Source organism: Rhinolophus ferrumequinum, chromosome 7 (assembly GCF_004115265.2).
Source record: "Rhinolophus ferrumequinum isolate MPI-CBG mRhiFer1 chromosome 7, mRhiFer1_v1.p, whole genome shotgun sequence".
NCBI lineage: Eukaryota > Metazoa > Chordata > Mammalia > Chiroptera > Rhinolophidae > Rhinolophus > Rhinolophus ferrumequinum.
In genome coordinates this window covers 34,849,735-34,869,813 of record NC_046290.1, presented here as the reverse complement: position 1 = coordinate 34,869,813, position 20,079 = coordinate 34,849,735, and the positions used below count along the sequence as shown (strand labels likewise).

The window sequence follows — 20,079 nt, the reverse complement described above, 5'->3', positions numbered from 1 at the left end:
CTCTCTCTCTCTCTCTCTCTCTCTCTCTCTCTCTCTCTCTCTCTCTCTCTCTCTCTCTCAGATCCTTGGACACAGGACAAAGAAGAGATCTCCCAAGTGGAACACAAATATTATTGATGAATCCCAATTCACTATCCTGTGCTCACTTAGAGAAGGGTCTTTGACTTGAGCTCAAGCACCCCATAGTAAGGAGACCATGTGATTTATATTGAAAATGACCAGGGTACTTTAAGAGTGAAGGGGACATAATTACACTGGCTTAACAGGAATAAACAGGAACAGTGCCAGGCAAACCAGGACATCTGGTGGCCTTATCCATAGGAGACATTATGGTTGTTGCCCCAACCTCCATTCTACTCTAAGTGATTATTCTAAGGCAGTGGTCCCCCACCAGAAGTACTAGCATCATGTGGCAACTTGTTAGAAATATAAATTCTGACCCTACACCTACTGAATAGAAACTCTGAGGTAGGACAGCGCAGCGATTATGTGTTTTTACATGTCCTCCAGGTTACTCTAATGCAGGCTAAAGTTTGAGATCCACTCGTGTAAGCCAATCGTAATATTCCATTTCCTTCATCAGTGATGGGTTTAGGAACAGGCAGGTATAAAGCCAGTTTGAGCCAATGGAACATAAAAAGAGGCTAGTTTGGGATTTCTGGGCAAGATAAATCAAACTCTCTCTTGTTGGATGTGAACAAGGAAACACATTACCTGACTGTGGAAGGTGACTGTGAACTGTTAGAGCAGAGACGTGAGAAAAACTTGGCACTATTTGGCTGCTGGATCAAGCAGCCCATCCAACCTTTGGACTACATGAAAATTAATTTGTGGAAGTCATTTCTGTTTGAACTAGCTGAAAGCATCCTTACACATCAATGCTCATTCCCACTTGTCTTGAACCTATCTGTGCACTATGTCTTCTCCCACAATGCCATCCCCTCACACATTTCTCCCTTCAATATCCCTACTTTTCACATAGTCATATCCTACCCCTCCTTCAAAGTCCAATTCACTCCCTCTTCCATAAAGGTCACCCTGACTGCTCCACCCCAAATTGTCTCCTCCTCTTCAGAATTCAGTTTCCCATATTTTCTGAGCCCCTGATCTGTTTTCATTCTATGCTGACTTCTGCTTTCTCACATGTTTTATCATGTGTAAGTACTTGGTACCTGGTATGGAGTGCGGCATTCCAAGAATGCTCAGGAAATATTTTCTGTAAATGGTGATTCCACTGGTCTATGGAGATGAAGTATTGGGTTAGCAAATGCATTTTAACCCCACGTCACAGTTGTTCCTTGTGTAGGACCACCACACCAAACCCTGACTTAATTACAACTGTAATCCTACTGTGGCCTCTAACGAGACTTAGACAACTTTATGACATCTATTAGCCAGAATCTCCTGAAGCAAAAAGATACCGGTTACTAGATAAATGCTTGGCAACCTGCAGAGAACAGGACATTACTGTACTGAGGTGGCAGGGGGTGGGGGGTGGGGGGAGGTGTCTATGTGGTGTTAGGAAATGGACTTGCCAGACCATTATTAGCTCCCAACCCACTTCTCTGCATTTGCTCTCTTCAGAAATGACAACACCAATGGAGTTGTGTTTGGTGGCAGGAAGCTAAGAGTGTACACAAGCTAGAGGTTGCTCTGGCTTCTAAGAAGACAGTACAGCTTAGTGTCTGAGGATGTGGGTTTTAGAATCAGACCACTGGGATTTGACTCTTGGTGGAGACTGCTGTCTACTTATAGAGGAGGAGACTATCTGGGGTGGAGCAGAGCGAGTTATTTGATTTCTCTATCAGTTTCCCCATCTGTAAAATGGGGGTAAAAATCACACCTACTTCATTTTCTGACGTGAGAAATATAATAAATAAGATCTTGTATGTAAAAACACTTAGCATGCTGCGTGGCACATAGTAAGCACTCAATAAATAGTAGTCATTGTTAATGAGCCAATCTCTCTGTCACTCAATGCCAGCTTCCTTCCTCCCTGTGGCTGTGGGAGGTGAAGTGCTTTATGCTTCCCTGTTCATGGGCAGGGCAGTGAATGAATAGTAAAGAGAGTAAACTGGAATCTCAAGTGCAATTAGAGAGAGCAGGCTTTGCCTTGGCTTTCTGCCTGCCCAGCAGCTGTGGTTTAGCATCTGAATATAAAAACTGCCAATATTCTTCTTAGCACAACACTCCTTACACTACCTCCCTAACCCACCACCCTATCGGGGAGAGTCACACACTCAGCTAGAAAGTTCTATGGTTGATATTAGCAACTTACATTTGCCAGCGCTTTATGGTTTAGAAAGCCCTTGCTCATCTGTTGTCTCATTTGGCCCTCATACCATCCCCGTGCAGTAGCCCAGGACAGCCTTTCTCATCCCATTTTACCCTTTGGGAAAGTGAAATTCAGAGCGATTATGTAACTTGCCAAAGGCTTCAGAGTCAGGAAGTTGCAGAGCCAGGGCTCAGAGAAGTTTTGACTCCAACTTAGTCATCGGCCCACCCCCTTCACAGATCATATGCCCTGCACATGGAATGAGGTTTTCCAAAGAAAAGCATAATGTGTATGTTCTACATGTCAGATTATTTCAGCCAAATGTAGGATAGTAAAAGACTTCTCACCTCCCTTTCCAGGATCCTTTGCTTAATGTTCAACTATATATAAGGTTCCCAAGAAAAAGAGGGGACATGTCAGTCTTTCAGTTAGTTATCCACAAAGTGTTTATCGTCATGCCTTAACCCTAAGCAATAAAAAATCCTATTTAACTTGAGTGTTTGCCCAATTCTCTAACTTCTTATGTTCCTTTAAACCAAAGTTTCCATATTTGACTTGTTGAACGAACTCAAAAGGAGTCTGGAGGCTTCGGCTAGAAATAAATGATAAAAGATTTATTCTAAGATTTGGAGTTTGCGAACTGGGAACTCAGGTAGGCAAAAACCCAGAAGTGTTACAAAGAAGAAGGAAAGGTGAAAAATTCTTATAGTAAACGTATATTCTTGAGAATTATCAGTCCTGCATTCTTAGCCCTAGGATTGCCTTTTTAGTAGGCACTGCTGTCTTCCCTTGAGGAGACAGACACACATTTGCCTAAGCTATTATTTAATACAATTAATACCGTATCTTTATCCAAATCCTAGGCAAGGGGCCATACAAGCCCACAAGATGAATTTTTTTTTTTTTTAAATTCATGTTGGTACTTTCTCACCTTCTGGTTTTAGTAGGAGTATCAGACTTGGAGCCAAGGAATCTACTTCATAACTGAAGTGTGTTCTTTCAAATGAGGGTCAACAAAGAAAAGCTCTTGCTTCTTCACTAGTTGTGTAGGAAGTAACAAAAGCTAATTATGTCAGACTCCTTGGGATGATGATATTCTGGAGCTAATCTGGGCCATTTCAAAGCTGCAGCCCTAATATACCTGACTTCCTCCTCCTATGTATGTATGTGGGAACAGGATGCACCTACCTGCTGCTCTCACTTCTGCACTGGCCTTCCTTCTCTGAAGCCAGGCTCCCCATGAAAGAGGGTAATGCAAGATCACCAGTCCACAGCCATTTGACAGGGTTTCCCAGAGGTCTGGAAGAATGAGAAAGCTAGACTCCCTCCACTTCAGTTTGCATCTGTGTTTAACTTTATACAGAGCTGCTTCCTTCCTTTCAAACTCTTCCTCAACAGTAGTTATTCTTTAAAATGAAATAAAATAAGCAAATACTAATAACATTAAGAAGTTTCTGCTAACTTCTCAATTTTAAAATGATAGTTGTGAAACTACGGTGTTAGAGGTCAGAATAAAGGTCACCAGTGGCCTTCCAATAATGAGAAGGGAGCAGGAGGGGCCTTCAGGGGCACTGACCATGATCTACATAGTTCTGTTTCTTGATCTACACGTCGGTGCAAATTGCATGGCTGTGTTCAGTTTATGAACATTTTTCAAGTTGTACTCTTATGGTCTGCTCGTTTTTCTGAATATATATTATTCTTTAGTAAAATTTGTGAAGTGGAATCAAAATGTTGCTTAGTTTTATTGCTATGAAATGAATTTTTCCTGTTTTCTAGCTTGGAAATTTAGTTGCAACTTAAGATCATATTTCATCTCAAACTTATTTTACTAAGTGAATTTTATAAACTGCTTCATTGTGAGACACATATTGAATTATATACTTTTAATTGTTTGCTGAATTAGCTGCCATTAGGTTAGAAAGATTTTTTTAACACATACAGAAAAGCTGTCCCCAACTCACCATTGAGTTGATAGTTTTGAAAATGTTTCTAAGGTATTTTATGCTAATAATGAACAACATAAAAGTAGGGGACTAAATTTGGTCGGAGTAGGACCAAGAACACAGAAGGAAAAATTTTAAAAGAATAAGGGTGATCCTTCCTCTTAGGCAATAGGAAAGGATAGATATATAGTTGCCTGCTAAAATGGAGAAAAAGTAAGGATGCTCACAAATGATGGTCTTTGTTTTTCCAAGGCATCAAGAAACAATGGTCTGTACTAAGAACAAATGTTGGGGTGGGGCTGGTTGTTCAAGGAAAAGGGAAATAGGAAATAACATTCACAAGGTAAACATGGCTGAAGGTGAAGGGAATTGAAGATACTAATGAGAGTGCAGTTAAAATGGCTGGTAAGAGTTTTCACAGCTTCGGAAGAGGAGGTAAGAAATAGCTGGTAAACTATGAGAACAAAGACTAGAGGTCATTGAGGAGAAATTACAGGTTCAATGGGAGTAAGAGGTAGAAGGCTAGGTGGCTGTGGGTGGAGAGGGTAACTCACAAGTCAAAATTTTGCAGGTGGCATTTGATGACTGGATTAAAGGTGTGGCTACATCTGTGGGTTTCTGATACAGAGTGAAGTTGAAGATCATTGGAAGAGAGAAGGATGAGAAATTGTGAGGTCAGCATGCTAACTGAATCATTATCATGGATACTGAAATCATTAGGTTGATGTAGGTAGGACATTGGGATATTTCCAAAGAGGACACAGAGTTTCCGAAGCACAACTGGGCACAGGCAAGGAAGTAAATGATATCCTGGTCAGGGCCCGGTTTAAGCAAATCGCAAGGCAAAGTTTATCTTCGACATTTATCACCTTTGTTCTGTAGCATCTTTTCCTAGCTTTGTTCACCTACTCTCAAATGACCTCAGTGTCCTCTTGTAGCCCTCTCTCTGCATCTGTTCCCCGTTCTCTGCTTTTGATTATCTAAAATTCCAAATGTTCGTAAGGTATAAATGGAAAGTTATTTATTTATATGACACTTCTCCCCACTAATCTTTGCATTTTGACAGGGCTTTCTAATGGCAAATCCTTACCCTGAAAGTAGTCCTTTAGGGCCAATACCTACAGACGTGTCTACAAAGTTTTTTAATTCCAGCTGAAGGGAGAAGTACTCTTGCTCTGAAAATCTTTCTCCAATATCAATTCATTCTTTTAGCCTAAGATTTTATCCATTCCCACAAAATGTGAGTTTCTTGGAGGTTAGGGCTGGGCTGAGCCAGTACAGGGATATCCACAAAAGAACTAACTCAGTCCTTTGTTTTTCTGACTATTGTGCAAGGCAGGCTGTAAGTTATTGAATCCCTCTGTCTACTCCCTGTGCCAGAGAATATCACCATTTTCAATATACGCTGTGATGCAAAAAGGTTTCGGAAGCATGACGTAGTAGACATTCAACAGCGTTAACAGCTGACATTTATTGAGCATCTACTATGTGCCAAGCATTTCATGTATTTTAACTCATTTAACCCTTGCAACAATCCTATTAGGTCGGTACTGTTACTCTCATTTTGTAGATGAAAAAACTGAGAAGATCTCAAGGTCATAGTCATGGCACGTAGCAGTACTAGAATTTAAACCCAGGTAATTTGGAACCAGAAGGTATACTTAACCAGTATGCATTGTCCCTAAATCAATGTTTGCTAGATCTAAATAAATTTTTTAGTTTAAAAAAGTTTTTAATAGAAGTTTGTTTTAAAACAAACACCCTTATAAATGGCAGAACTAGAATACAATCCAGTCACACTCCCTAGGTTAAATATAGGATGACAGCAGCAACAGCTAAACACAGGGGAGATTTGTCTCTCCTGCAGCACCATCCCCATGCTTGCCTGGGTCTCCTTTAGCAGTAGACACATAGCAGACCCACTTTTCTGTCTTTTAAAAATTATATGCTCACAACTAAGAGGTCATAATTTGTTGTACTCCGTCTGGATCCTCAATACAATGAAGAACCATATAATTGTGTCACTATATGGGTATGATTTGTTCAAGTCCGTTAAACAAACCATATTGCCCTCCTATGGCTTTCTCTCTCTCTCTCTCTCTCTCTCTCTCTCTCTCTCTCTCTCTCTCTCTCTCTCTCTCTCACACACACACACACACACACACACACACACGGCTTTATTTTTTAAATTTCTCATTTTGCTTTGGGAAAAAACCTATCAACGGAGTCTGACGGGCCATTTACCAGGCTTGGGGGACGCGTGTAATGGAACTGGTTTTCACTCAGTATTTTTATCACTGACTGGGAGGTACAAACCGCAAAGAAAAACTAGTTTCTTGGCGTGTCACCAGTTCTGGGGTTCACTGATCAATCACACCCAAACTCATTTACTAACTTAAGGTTCATTTACATAAGACTTGGACCGAAGCCGCCGCGGCCAATCTGCGGTAATCTTGTGTGGAGTCGCGGTCACCAAGCCCTTCACTTTCCCTGAGGATTTCCCACGCCTCTCCTGTCCCCAAGGGAGCCCGGTGGTTTCTCGCGGCTCTGATTCCCTCCTGGAAGGATGCGAAAGGAGGCCGAAGGAGCCTCGGCGAGAAAGGAGAGTGGCAGGCACGAGTAGCACCCGGGCTTCAGTTCACGACCCCATTATTCCACGGAAAAATGGAACATTCCGCTCCTTCCGCCCGCAGAGGGGAGGTGGGGGGAACCCTTCGATCTAGTCTGGGAGAGGCGACGCGGATGCAGCCACCGAAATCCGGGACGCTGGGAGCCGCGTTACGGGAATCGCTCACGCCTGGCGTCCCGCCCCCTCGCTGTCGGGAGGCCGCTGGGCCAATGCCCTGGCGCGCCGGGTCTCGCGGGGGCCAATCAGCGTACAGACCCCAAGTTCGGGGGCGGGGCGCGGTGGGGGCGTCTCGGGGTGGAGTCGAGGGGGCGCATTGCCCCGCTGCGGGAGGAGGGCCGCGTGCCGTGTCTGCGGGAAGGAGTAGGGAGCCAGTGGGAGCTGAGGCAAGAGGCCCGGAGGCCCGCGGAGTCGCGCGGGGAACCCCCGGACGCAGCTGAGCGGGAGCCGCGGTCGCCGGGCGGACAGCCCGGATAGGGCCTAGAGCGGAGAAGGAGAAGGACGTGCGCTCTGGAGACGCGGAGGATCGAGGCGCCGCGGCCTGAGGTGAGGAGGAGCCGGAGCGAAGAGAAGGGCCGTGTTGCGGGAGGGTGAGGGTGAGGGTGAGGGCTCCGTCGAGGCGGATGGGCCAGGCGACTTGGCACTCGTGGGAGCCACCCTTCCCTGGGAGAGAAGGGCGTCCCGACAGCGCGCACGCCCCAAACTTGTTAGCCCCAGCCTGGAAATCCCCACATTCCTTCTCCCTAGTCCCACACCTCCGAATTTGATTGCTACAACGTTGTCACCTAGATTTCTCAACGCGCAAAAAAGTACAAACACCACACACACACACACTCACACACACACTCACCCACCCACTCCCCCTGCCTCCGTCTCTCCTTAAGACCTCGCCTCCAAACTCCCCTCTGGATTATACCGCTTTTTGGTTATCAAATCCCCTTTTTTTTCTTCCCAATCCTCTTTCCATCTCCCTTTAAATTACATTAACCACGCACTGGATTCTTCAGTTTTCTACCCGGAGGTTTATTTCTCTTCCCCAAAGCTATCTTTTAATCCTTAAATTGTAACGTTTCAACACTGCTGAAAGTTCACCATACTTATATTCTTAACTAACCTCTCTCTGGCTCTCTCTTTTTTTCTTTTTCCTTTCTTATTTGTATGGGTCCTAATCGATCCCATATACTCTGTATCCTAAAGTGACCAAATGTATGTCTTTAAAATTTTACCCACCCCCACCCCAAGCTTAAAGGTTGTTCCAAGCAGCAAGGTTCTGTTTTGCAGTAGATGAACAGCATTTTATTGATAAATCTAAACTAAAAAAAAAAAATAAAAAAAAATTACAGGTTAAAAATAAGATTTGCCCCTTTTGTTCTTTTTTTCTTCGGAAGGAAACCCATATCAGTGTGTGTAGTATTGGGCATTTCAGCAATTATCCTGCTGTAAAGTAATTATTAGAATGTCAGGATGAATCTTCTAAAAATTGGAGTGTTTGATTTAGTCAGTGCAGTAAACAAACCCTTTAGACTGTGACTGCCAGCTTCCAGTTGGGACAACTCTTAATTTGAAATTACTGACTCAGATCATCTGCACTGTTTACCATTATCTTGATTTCTTAAATTCAGGTTAATTCCTACTTGGAAGTGTTTTCCAATTGTAAGGGGAATACTACATTTATAGAACCCACTTGATACTAAGTTAAACTGTGCTTTCCAAGTGTTTTTCTCTTTTGGGATAATTTTGAACACTTGTTTTTAATCACAAGTGGAAGAAAATTACAGGATGGAGAAAGTATCAGAAAAGTAGGGTAAAGTTTGTAGTGGAATTTTCCCTTCATCAAGTCTCTGTTGACAATACTGTACATGTTTAATTTTCTCATAGGTAATTTAGAATATTATAAATACTGCTGCCAGCTAATTTAATACATTTTCTTATGCAATGAAAAATGCTCAGTGTTCTCATTTTTTACTTACATATTGCAGTGTTTTTAGTTTATTTAAACTTTTTCCCAAGGGCATTGCTGTTCAGTTACATGCTAAGGTGAATGTCAGTTATTATATACCGGGGAAGTACGTGTTAAGATACTTATCTTATTAAAAAAAAAAAAAAGGAAACTCAGCGTCCTTGTGAAAAGGAGGCTCAGTGTCCCTGTGAAACCTAGATCTGTGTAATTCCAAATCCTGGACTCTCAGTCATTTTGTCATACAGACACATTTCTCATAGAGGATGTACTGCTGCAGTTTGGTTTGGGAGCTCATTGACTCCCCATAACTCCTCTGCAGTGAGAATTTTTTTTCCCCCAGAAGCTATTTCAGAGATTCCATTTTAATGGGAGGCAGTATTCCCTGGCCCTCATACATTTGCATCTGGGCTAGAGAAGCATGGAATGTTTTCACTGCCTTCTCCATTTCTTTAATTGCAAAGGCAGTCTGATCAGAATTGAAGTTTCTACTGACCTTTATTATTTTACACAGCAAATACTAAGCAGTTACTACTGGCTATAGGAACTCAAAAATGTGCAAGAGATGTCGATTTTCAAAGAGTTTACAGAAATTCCGTTGACAAACGTGAAAAATTACAAGGATTCAGGGCAGTTTTAATTAAATGCAGAGTGATCATTTAAGCCTTGGAATGATCAAAGGATTTACCAGAGGTCAGTCTTGAAAATGTGGGTAAGATTTGGATAAAGGGACAAATGAAGGGAGCCCATTCCAAATAGAAGTCTATGTGGAAAGAGCCAGAAATAACCATGGTATATTAATTATAATAGCCAATGCATACGCAATGCTTGTTTTGTGCATCACTGTTCTGAGCACTTTGCCCATATTAATTCATTTAATCCTTATAACTTTATGAGGTTGATCTTATCCTCCTCTTACAAAGAGGTAAATTGAGGCACAAATCGCTTGCCCAGTGCCACATGGCTAATAGATGGTAGATCCCAAATTCATACCTAGACAGCCTCGCTTCAGACTCAGCTCCTAACCATGATATATATACTGCCTCTTCATATAGTAAACTTGAGTGATAGTGACTAGATATGGCAGTACCAGAAGGTCTTTTAAAAAACGCACTCTTAATTGTCCATTATGTGCCTTAAAGTATGTTAGATTCTAAGGATATCAAGACATAGAAACAAATCACAGTTCAGCATTATGAATCCTGTTAGGGAACTATATACAAGTACATTGGGAGCAAAGATGTTTGTGACAGTGGGAGGAAATTTCACAGAAAAGATGGTTCATCTGAGTTACAAACAGTGCAAGGCATAGCCCAAGTAAAAGATTCTAGAGACAGGGAATAGCATTTTGTAGAAGCAGAAACTCTGAAATAACCAAGGTTATTAGAGAAAGTAGTTGGCTGTGGCTTGCGCTTAGACTCTGTAGGAGTGACTCATAGGGAATGATACAAGGTAATACCAAATCGTGAATGGCGTGGTGAGGTCAAGTAAAATGAGGAGCTTAAATGTTTGCTTTGCATTTGGGAAACACAAAAATAATTTCAGCAAGACTGGAGTAGAAACCAGATTGCTTGCTATTCTCTAGAAGTATAGTTAGTGGTGGGGCAGCTTGAGGAAAAAGTCTGAGTAGAGGGTTGTTTCTTTTTTTTTTTTTTAGAATAGACCTTAACCTTGGAGAAGATAGATTGGACAGGCGCACTGAAGCCAATTTTTCAGGTTCTTAAATAGCTAAAATATTTGACATTGTTATCCACCCTTTAAAAAGCTTTTTAGGAAAAAAAGTGACAAGTTTAAAGTTTTGTTTTAGAGATTCACCCACCAATAATGTTCAGAATGATTTGGAGGGAGCAGAGAGACTGGAAGCAGGAAGGCAGTTATAAATATTAAGAGGATTAGTGCCTAAATTAGGTTGGTCATAATAGAGGGTAAAAAAGAAGAGACAAATGGAAAGACAATTTGAAAGAAGGCTGGATGATTTGTAATTGAGAAAAGCTAGAATGTGTTGAATAGGTAAGAGACAACATGGACCTCAATTGACAGGCAATTCAAGAATGGTGAGTGTTTTTAGATGGAGGAAAGATAAGTACTGTGATTTAAAAAAAAAAGGGGTGGTGGCGTGCATTTTTATGTATATATGTGTGCGTGAGCATGTGTGTACATGTGTATATTGTTTTTAGACCTGTTAAACTTATTTTTGTCAGAGGCAGAATATTAAAGACAATGATACATATAAAGTCCCAGCCAGAATTCTTGAAATTATTTTGTTTGAAGGTAATAGTTGAAGTCTTATGTCTTCAAAGAAGTTGGTATTTTAAAATAGTAGTAGATGCCAAATACTTTTCTGTTTATCATAGCCGGCAAATAAAACCTAGCAGAGAATTCAGTAAAGGAGACAGTAAAGTAGAGAAAGGAAAGAATTCAGCTGCATGATATGGTTACATAGAAACCAGGGGATGGGAGAAATTCAAGCAGCAGAGATGGCCAACAATGTGAAATGCTTCAGAAACTCTTGTGATAGTGTCACAATGGCTACATTTTTTTTTAATTTTATGTCTATCTAGTATATCTTAGTGAGATTTAATGAGAATTAAGTTAGCTAACTGATCGTGAAATGTGGTTATAGTATAAATTATTGTCTTAAAGCTGCATGTATACGTATCCAGAACAGGAGCTTCATTCTTTTCAGTACAATAAACCTGTTGCTCTGTTAATATTGGAATATTCTTCCTCCAAAGTATCATTTTCCCTTTAGTCAAACTAATGAGTTTCATGCTTTGCTCTAAGGTAGATTGGTTTCCTCATGACTTCTGAAGAGTTCATTTCATACTGGTCTTCTGCATAGTCTGTTGTGTTTGCATATACTGTTGTGTGTATTCCCCACGCCCAGCCCCCACCCAAGGTAAACTCATCAGAACTGCTTCAGTTAACACAGCTCTGGTTCATACACTGGCATGCTCTTGGATTTTGCCACTGGTAATCTTTACTTGACAATTAGAGTCCATGATGATGTATAGCTCATGTGTATGCTATTTTCTCTGTCTAGAAAACCTTTACTTTTATTTCATAACTGGGCTTTCCTGGGCCCTATTGGAACTGGGTATTCTCTGTGTTCCTGTAGCACTCTGCATATTGTGCCCCTCTATACTTTGAACTTCTTAGGGGCAAGAACTGTTTATTTGGCTTCAACTATAGTGTTTGTAATGTTTTGTTTGTCAAGCTATGGTGAGAACAGAGATGGTCATCAAACTACTCTTTAAAAACCTTTTCATGAGTTTAAAACAGTCAACGATAATTTGTAAAAGGCCTTCTTCTCTTAACTCTTAAGGTCATAAACATACTCTGTCCAGTGTTCTTACAATTTTGCTTTTGCTTTTTGATTCTTAATCAGGTGTGTATGTATCTGTGATAAAGTAGGGCTCTTTATTTTTATTTTTTTCTTATGAAGTCAGTTGTGCCAGTACTATTTATTGAATAGTTCTTTATTTCCCCAGTGATATCAAATGCTTTTTTAAAAATCATATATTCTTATATATACTTGAATCTATGTGGGGGAGGAAGAAACTTTCCTCTACCCACGAGGTTCTTTCATCTGGTCTAGTAATTAAATCTACATGAGAAAAATTAACAAGAGAAAAATAACCAAATTTAAATACATACATGCACATAAGAACCCACATACTTGAGAGAGTCAGAAACCCGACCTAAACGAGAGGTTCAAAGACAAAGGGAAAATGAGGTATGTGACATTCTAAGCTAAGGATCACTTGGGGCTTCAGAGAGGAGGAAGGCCATTGCAGGATTATACGAAGCGATGTTCAGTAATCAGAAGTTTGCCCTGTCCTATAACTCGTCATGAAAAGTTATTTCTGGTGATAACTCTTATTATGGGCAAAGCCCCAAATTTAAATTCTTTAAGAGAGAGCTGAAAGTTTCTCATGACCCCACACGGTCTTGATTACATTCAGCTGAAAATAATTCACGTGCCACAGTGGCACATTTTTGGGGAGGCCTGTTCTGAACCCTACATCTGTTTCTGGGCTTTTTGTTTTATACTGTTGATTTAATTGTTCTTATGCCAATGCCATGTTTTAAATGCTATAACTTTATAGTATGTCTTAGCAGATGGTACGGCAAGTATTCTGTGTATTCTTTTTTGAAAATTGGCTTTTGACTATTTTTCTCTGTTATTTTATCTGAAATTTTAAGTTGGTTTGTGAAGTTCCTTAATAAACCACTTTGTAATTTAGATTAAAGTTATATTGCATTAATATATTAACTTGTGAAGAACTGATGTCTCTATTTTGTTTTCATTCCATGATAATCAGGTTTTACTAATGAACCTTTTAATGTAAGGTTTTATAGTTTTCTCCATCAAGTTCTTGCATAGTTCTGATTAGATTTTTTTCCTAGATATATTATAGTTTTTGATGCTGCTGTGAATAGCTTATTGCCATTACTGGTGTATAGGAGAGCTATATTTTTTTATCTTTTGTTCAACTATTATGTTAAACTCTCAATATACCTAATAGTTTGGCATGTAATTCTCATTCTTTTTCTTGATAGATTATCATACTATCTACAGGTTTTTCTTTTTCCACTTTTATATCTTATCTATTTGTTTATTATGTTTTCAGTTAAGCTCTCTAGAACTGTGTTGAATAAATGATGACTCCCAAACATCTCTTTTGAATCCTAACTTTAATAGGAATGTTTATAATTTTTATCTTTAAATAAGATGTTTACTAGAGGTTTCTGATGGAGTACTGTGGCAGCAACAGCAGGAGCTGCACTGATGATAACAGCTGTTACACATTTTTGAGTCTATACTATGAGCCCGTTAGATTCTAAGCACTTTGTGTATTGACTTATTTAATCTTCACAGAAGTCCTAGTAGGTAGTATGTGGGTAGGTGTGGTATTATCTTCATTTTACACATAAGAAAATTGGAAGTAAGGGATTGTGGGGAAATAGTCCCAGAGAGCAGTTTCCAGGCTCTCGGCCTCATGTGGAAAGGTGCTGGCTCGGGTAGTAGATGGCCATCAGCTGTGGCTAATTGGCCATCAGCTGTTACCGGTTAGCCATTAGCCACTGATGTAACTGCCATGGCTATGTTGGTTGGTTGGTTGGTTGGTTGGCAGAGAAGCAGACAGCGGATTGCAGATCTTGCGGCTCCTGTTTCCTGTGTCTCCAACCCAGCCGCCAGCGAGACCATAGTAGTATGACTCCCCCTATCCATGGCTCCGTGGGTGTTGCTTTTTGGCCTCACCATGTCCTGCGTTCTTATGCCGGGAGCAGGACGAGAGACCCCGCATGACGGTATTTCCTGAAGCTAATAATAAAATTAAATTAAATTTAAAAAGTAAGGGATATTAAATAACTTGCCTAAGATGTTTTACAAAAAATAGAGAAGCTGGGATTTCAACACAGGCAGTCTGATTCCAGAGTCCATCCTCTTATCTTCTTTATTATACTTCATCAAGATAAGAAGGATCTCTTTCAGTCTTAGTTTTCTGACATTTTGTTATTTTTAAATTTTGAGTGAACAGTTGATTAGTAGATGCTTTTCAAGAACTTTATGATTGTATAGTTTTCTTCTTTAATCTATTAATAAATATAATGGGTAACATTGGTAGCTTTTCTTATGTTGAACCATACTTGTATTTTTAGCTAAATACTTGTTGGCATTTGTGGGTTTGTTTTGTTTTCAAATGCATTGCTAACATAAATTTGCAAATACTTTAATTAGGTTTTTTCACACCAGTACTTATAATAGTTTGACAGCAGTGTTATTGTGTAATTCTTGTTTGATTTGGTATCCAAATGACTATGCAACTTGCACTTCTGGCAAAAATGGGGTAACAGGGATAAGATTTACCCTCCTACCTGAAACAGCCATAAAACAGAAAAAAATACGTGAAACAGCGATAACCAAGAAACTGGACAATAGATGATGAAAGGCAATGATCTTGTGGGAAACAAATGAGGTGAACCTTGTAATGGCACAAGCCTACTACCTTGAGAACGTTTCCAGACCATGGCCCAGGTAGGGGAAATCCATGCCAAGCCCAGCGGACAGTCTGAGCAGAAGAGATGGCAGGGACACCAAAGTGGATCGAGTTCACAGAAGAGAACATAGGTGTCCCCTGCTTTTCAAAAATTTGCTTTATGCCACTTCACTTTTACGAAAGACCTACGTTAGGACATGTTTTCGCTATCTGGAAGAAATCCAAAGAGGATTTTTGCTTTTCAAAAAAAGGCAAAAAGCAAAACTAGTGTTCAGGGTTTGTCTTGCAAGGAGCCCTTCTCGAGGCAGCAGCAGTGGCACTGCCAGGCTCCTTCCTCAGGAACTACGCTCAGCATCTGAGCATCAAGCACCATAGCTTTGAACTGTGTCTTGAGTGTGTGTTTTATCCCTGTTTTGTGCACCCACTACCAAGATGTGTACTATGGGAATTGCTTTTTCACTTTACACCGTTTGGACTTACGAAAGCTTCCATAGGATGCTGTCCTTTCAGACAGCAGGGAAACCTGTACTGGAGAACTCTTGAAACACGAATTCTTGAAAGCTGCAGAGGTCCCTTTTAACTCGCATCTGATTACTGACCAGAGCCTGCATGTGAAGAAACTCCTGAAGGCCTAGGAAAGAACCTCGTGAAGGAATTAGAGGTAGCAGTGCTGGTGCTTCCTCAGGGTCAGGGATGGTACCTTTCCGGCCACATTGGAAAACATCTTGATTCATGAGACATTGTATAGAGGACACAGAAGTGTATTGCCTCAGTGTGGGGAATGATTAGCCCTAAATAGGCACTGCTCAACGTCCCACCCAATGTATCTTAAAAGCAAGACCTGAAAGGGTCAAACTGTTTCCAAGTAACTTTAACGGTGTCTTGGAACAAAGTTTAAGAGTATTTATGGGAATATAAAAAATATCTGACACCCAGCAAGATAAAATTCACAATACTTGACATCCAGTCAAAATTATCAGGCATGTAAAGAAGCATGAAGATACAGTGTATTATGAGAACAGTCAATCAGAATTAACCCAGAGCTGACACAGATGTTAGGTTTGCCAGACAAAGACATTAAAACAAGTGTTATATCTGTGTTCTGTATGTTCAGGAAGTCAAGTAGAGTTACAGAAGATATGAAAAAGTCCCAAAATGAACTTCTAGACATGAGAAATGCAATGTGTGAGATGAAAAATGCACTAGATAGGATTAATGATAATTTAGACATTGCAGAGGAAAAGATTAGTAAACTTAAAGACACAACAGGAGAAATTATCATAAATAAAACACAGAAAAAAAAGAAAAAAATGAACAGCATTAGTGACCAGTGGGACTACTTCAAGCATCTTGATATACATGTTATTAGAGTTCTCAAGGAGGGGCAGAGACAGAAATATATTTAAAGAAATAATGGCAAGAAAATTTTCCAGATTTGATAAACACTATAAACCAATAGACTCAGGAAGCTCAACAAACTCTTAAGCCCAAGAACTATGATGAAAACTAAACCAACGTGAATCACAAAGTTAGGATGCATGCTGGATTTAATCTGTGGACCATAGTTTGCCAACCTCTGTTCTAAAACATTATTTAATTTGCTTATGTTGCTTATTGTCTGTTATGCGTTGAAATGTAGAAATCCTAAGCCTCCAGTACCTCTAAAGGTGACCCTGTTTGGAAATTGGGCTGTTGGGATGTAATTAGTTAAGATGTTTCTTTTGTTCCCTGCTGTGTTCCTAGCATCTAGAAACATACCCAGCATGGAAAGCACTTAATATATTTGTTGGATGAATGAATTGACTTCCTTGTTATGGGCAGGTGTATAGTAGTGTATAAATATACTGTAATTTAACCAGTCCCAACTTTTTGAGTGGACATAAGCTTTCATTCCTCTTGGGAAAATAGGGGTGGAATACCTAAATATATGGTAGTTGTATGTTTAGGCATAGTCTTCTTTGGTGAAGTATCTAGTCAAGTATTTTGCTCACTTTTTTATTGGGTTTGTTTTCTCATTATGTTTTGAAAATTTAAAAAATATAATTTGAATATAAGATCTTTATTAGAAAGTTGATTTGTAAGTATTGTCTCTCTGTCTGGCTTGCCTTTTTATTCTTTTACCAGTGGTTTTTACAGAACAGAAACTTTCATTTTAATGAAGTCTAGTTTACCAATCAGTGTTGCGTCTAAGAAGTCTTGCGTAATCCAAATTCTCAAAGGTTTTCTCCTATGTTTTCTAGTCACAAGTTTTAGGTTTTACATTTGGGTCTGTGAACTATTTCAAATTAATTTTTGTAAATAAAGTTTTATTGGAACTCAGCCATGCCCATTAATTTACATATTGTCTTTGGCTGCTTTAGCACTCCAATAACAGTTGACTAGTTGCAAGAGACCTAAAGGCCCACAAAACCTAAATTATTAGGTTAGTGCAAAAGTAATTGCGGTTTTTGCAATTATTTTTAACCTTTTAAACCACAGTTACTTTTGTACCCACCTAATATTTATTATCTGGCCCTTTACGAGAAGTGTTTGCCAACCTATTTTAGAAGGTGCTAAGAAGGGAAAAACAGGAAAGAGGATAAGCAATTCAGGGTGGTCAGGGAAGACCTGTGTGAGAAGGCGAATTTGAGCAAGGCTGCAAGGAATTAATCTTTACATATTGACTTAGAAAGATGCCCAATATATAGTGTTACGTGGAAAAAGCAAGTTACAGAACATTATTGTGATCACACTTTTATAAAATAAGAAAGTATATATTGGTACAATATAGTTATAATACACACACAGAAAATTTTGCAACATATATGCACCCCTGTGCTCACTGCAGCATTACTAGTAATAGCCAAGATATGAAAGCAACCTAGATGTCCATCAACAGATGACTGGATGAAGAAGACGTGTATATAAACAATGGGGCGGTTGGAGGGCTGGATGAAAAGGGTGAATATTCAGCAATAAAAAAGAATGAAATCTTGCCATTTGTTACAAAATGGATGAACCTTGAATGCATTATGCTAAGTGAAATAAATCAGACAGAGAAATACAATATGATCTCACTAATACTATGTGGAGTATGAAATAAATAAATAAACAGACAGACACACAGAGGTAGAGAAAAAGCTGATGGTTGCCAAAGCAGAGGGGGCGGGGAGATGGAATTTTTAAAAAGTTGTGTTGTTTTTCAAGGTTCAAATAATGACAACCATGCTGAACTAAAACAAAAATAATAATAATTATAATAATTGGTCAGTTGTTATCAGTGAGATTATAAGGACTTGCACATGACATATTTTCAATTTTCATTTGAAAATTTAAAAGTAATTATTTGCATTTTAAAATATCAGTGTTATAAATTTAATTTCTTGTATGTTATTATATCAAAGGCTTAATATGTGTGACACAGTAATAAAGAATTCAACTTCTTGCCTAAGTTTGAAGTTACCTTGTTACATTTCAAAGAGGATCCACTACTACTTAATGCTAGAATTTAACTGATACTGAGCAAATCTTAAAATTAATTTTTACACCTATGTGCATAAATAGTTTGACAGTTGAAGAGTCAATAGCCTTATCTTATGCTAATGGAAGACAAAAGGTATGATCCTGTTAAATATTTGCTTTAACTGGTTTTGTTAAATTCAACAAAATGTCCCTTTCACGTCTCTGTGACATTATACAGACACCAAGGAAGTTGGGATTAGGCATGGGGGAGCCGATAATGTTTCCAAGTATGTATCCAAACAACAGTAGGATGTTTGAATACTCATGCAAGTGTTTATGGGATTGTTTTCTGCTGAAGCTCAGAAGGTATCTAAAATAGGATATGTTCTAAAGACCTGAAAACCTAATAGCAGGCAGGAATTTAAGAAGTACACATATAATAAATATTATCAAAGCTGGTTTTCTGAACAGGGCTCTCTTCTCTTTACAGTGAGACGCAATGAAAAGAGCATGACATTTGGAGGCGAAAACCTTGGTTTCAAACCCCTGCTTCTTCACTTACTAATTTTATGATTTGGGTAAGTAACTTATCGTATCTCAATTTTTGTTTTCTTTTGTAAAGTTCCAATAATTAATCCCTGCCATTCCAATCTCATAGAATGTACAATATCAAGAGTGAACCCTAAGATGAACTACAGATTTGGGGTGATTATATTATGCCATTGTAGGTTCATTGGTAAAATGTGCCACTCTGGTGTTTGATGTTGATAATGGGGCAGGCTATGCGTTCGTGGGGTCAGAGAGTATGTGGGAAATCTCTGTACCTTCCTCTCTATTTTGTTGTAAACCTAAAATTGCCCTAAAACAAAGTCTTAATAAAATGATCCCTGCCCTATCCACATGCTTCCCTAGGATTTTAGGAGAATCAAGTGAAATAATTTAAATGAAAGCACTTCTAATACACTAATATAAAATAGTATACGCAAGTGCTTGTTAGATATTATTAATTCATAATTAACACTAGTGGAATAGAGCAGAGTTGCATACTTTTTAAAATAATGTAATAGTAGGCACAACCAATTTTTTGCAAATTTATTCAAAGTAACACTGTACTGTGTATGACATGATATAAAAGATACTGTATTGAAATTTTTCCCATCCTGATCCCTGCTCAGTTTATTCATTCAGTAAACATTACTTTGCCTTCTATTTTATAACTGTGGTTCGTTTATCATGTACTATTCTACAATTATAGTAGTAATGTTACTACAGTAAAGTTTATACTGACATTCTTCCTCACATGCAGTGTAAATCTGAGTGTATTATTTGTCCTCGGGGCAAATTAAAAAGAAAAATGAAACTCAAAAATCACAATCCGTAGGTAATAACAATAACTTTTAAAGGGCAATACTGTTACATATTTATCAATTATAACTCCACTACTTTTTCTCCTATTTGAGAAAAAAACCATAGGAATGAAAGTGAATGAGGATGAACAACTATAGGTATAATCTTGAATTTGTTCTAATTTTTTAAGTAAAGCATTCATAAACTTTGTTACTTTAACATTAATGGTAGTGAATTACTTACGGTGCATCTTATAGCTCGTTTCAACACATTGTGTTGAACTATCATAGTTGAAGAATTGTTGCTGTAGAAGAACCATTCAGTTCTTGGAATAAACCTTTCCTATATCTATAGTTAGTCGCCATGTTTTGGCTTCATAGAAGCTTCCAAGATAACATGCAGATTTCAAGGAAAATCAGTATATGCAATATGGGGTTGTAATGTATACATAGAAAATTCTGCAAGAGATGAGGAGAGAATAG

General features: G+C 39.0%; 2 protein-coding genes across 3 annotated transcripts in view; one reads left to right on the top strand and one right to left on the bottom strand.

Annotated features, from left to right (window-relative positions):
* Positions 1-6,854: 6,854 nt before the first annotated feature.
* On the bottom strand, positions 6,855-14,116 carry LOC117024594 (atherin-like). Its single transcript, XM_033110014.1, has 2 exons — positions 14,071-14,116; positions 6,855-7,510 (listed from the first exon to the last, which is right to left on the bottom strand). Exons 1-2 carry the CDS (start codon positions 14,114-14,116, stop codon positions 6,855-6,857), a joined length of 702 nt encoding a protein of 233 aa, XP_032965905.1.
* IL6ST (interleukin 6 cytokine family signal transducer) overlaps positions 7,160-20,079 on the top strand; it is a 48,437-nt gene continuing 35,517 nt past the window's right edge. The window contains exons 1-2 of one of the 2 annotated variants that reach the window (XM_033110204.1): positions 7,160-7,393; positions 18,741-18,828. In XM_033110204.1, coding sequence (XP_032966095.1) covers positions 18,820-18,828 — 9 coding nt within the window. In that variant the 5' untranslated portion in view covers positions 7,160-7,393; positions 18,741-18,819. Of the gene's footprint in view, positions 7,394-14,101; positions 14,121-18,740; positions 18,829-20,079 lie in introns of those variants that run through there. The other variant, XM_033110205.1, reaches the window with a different exon arrangement.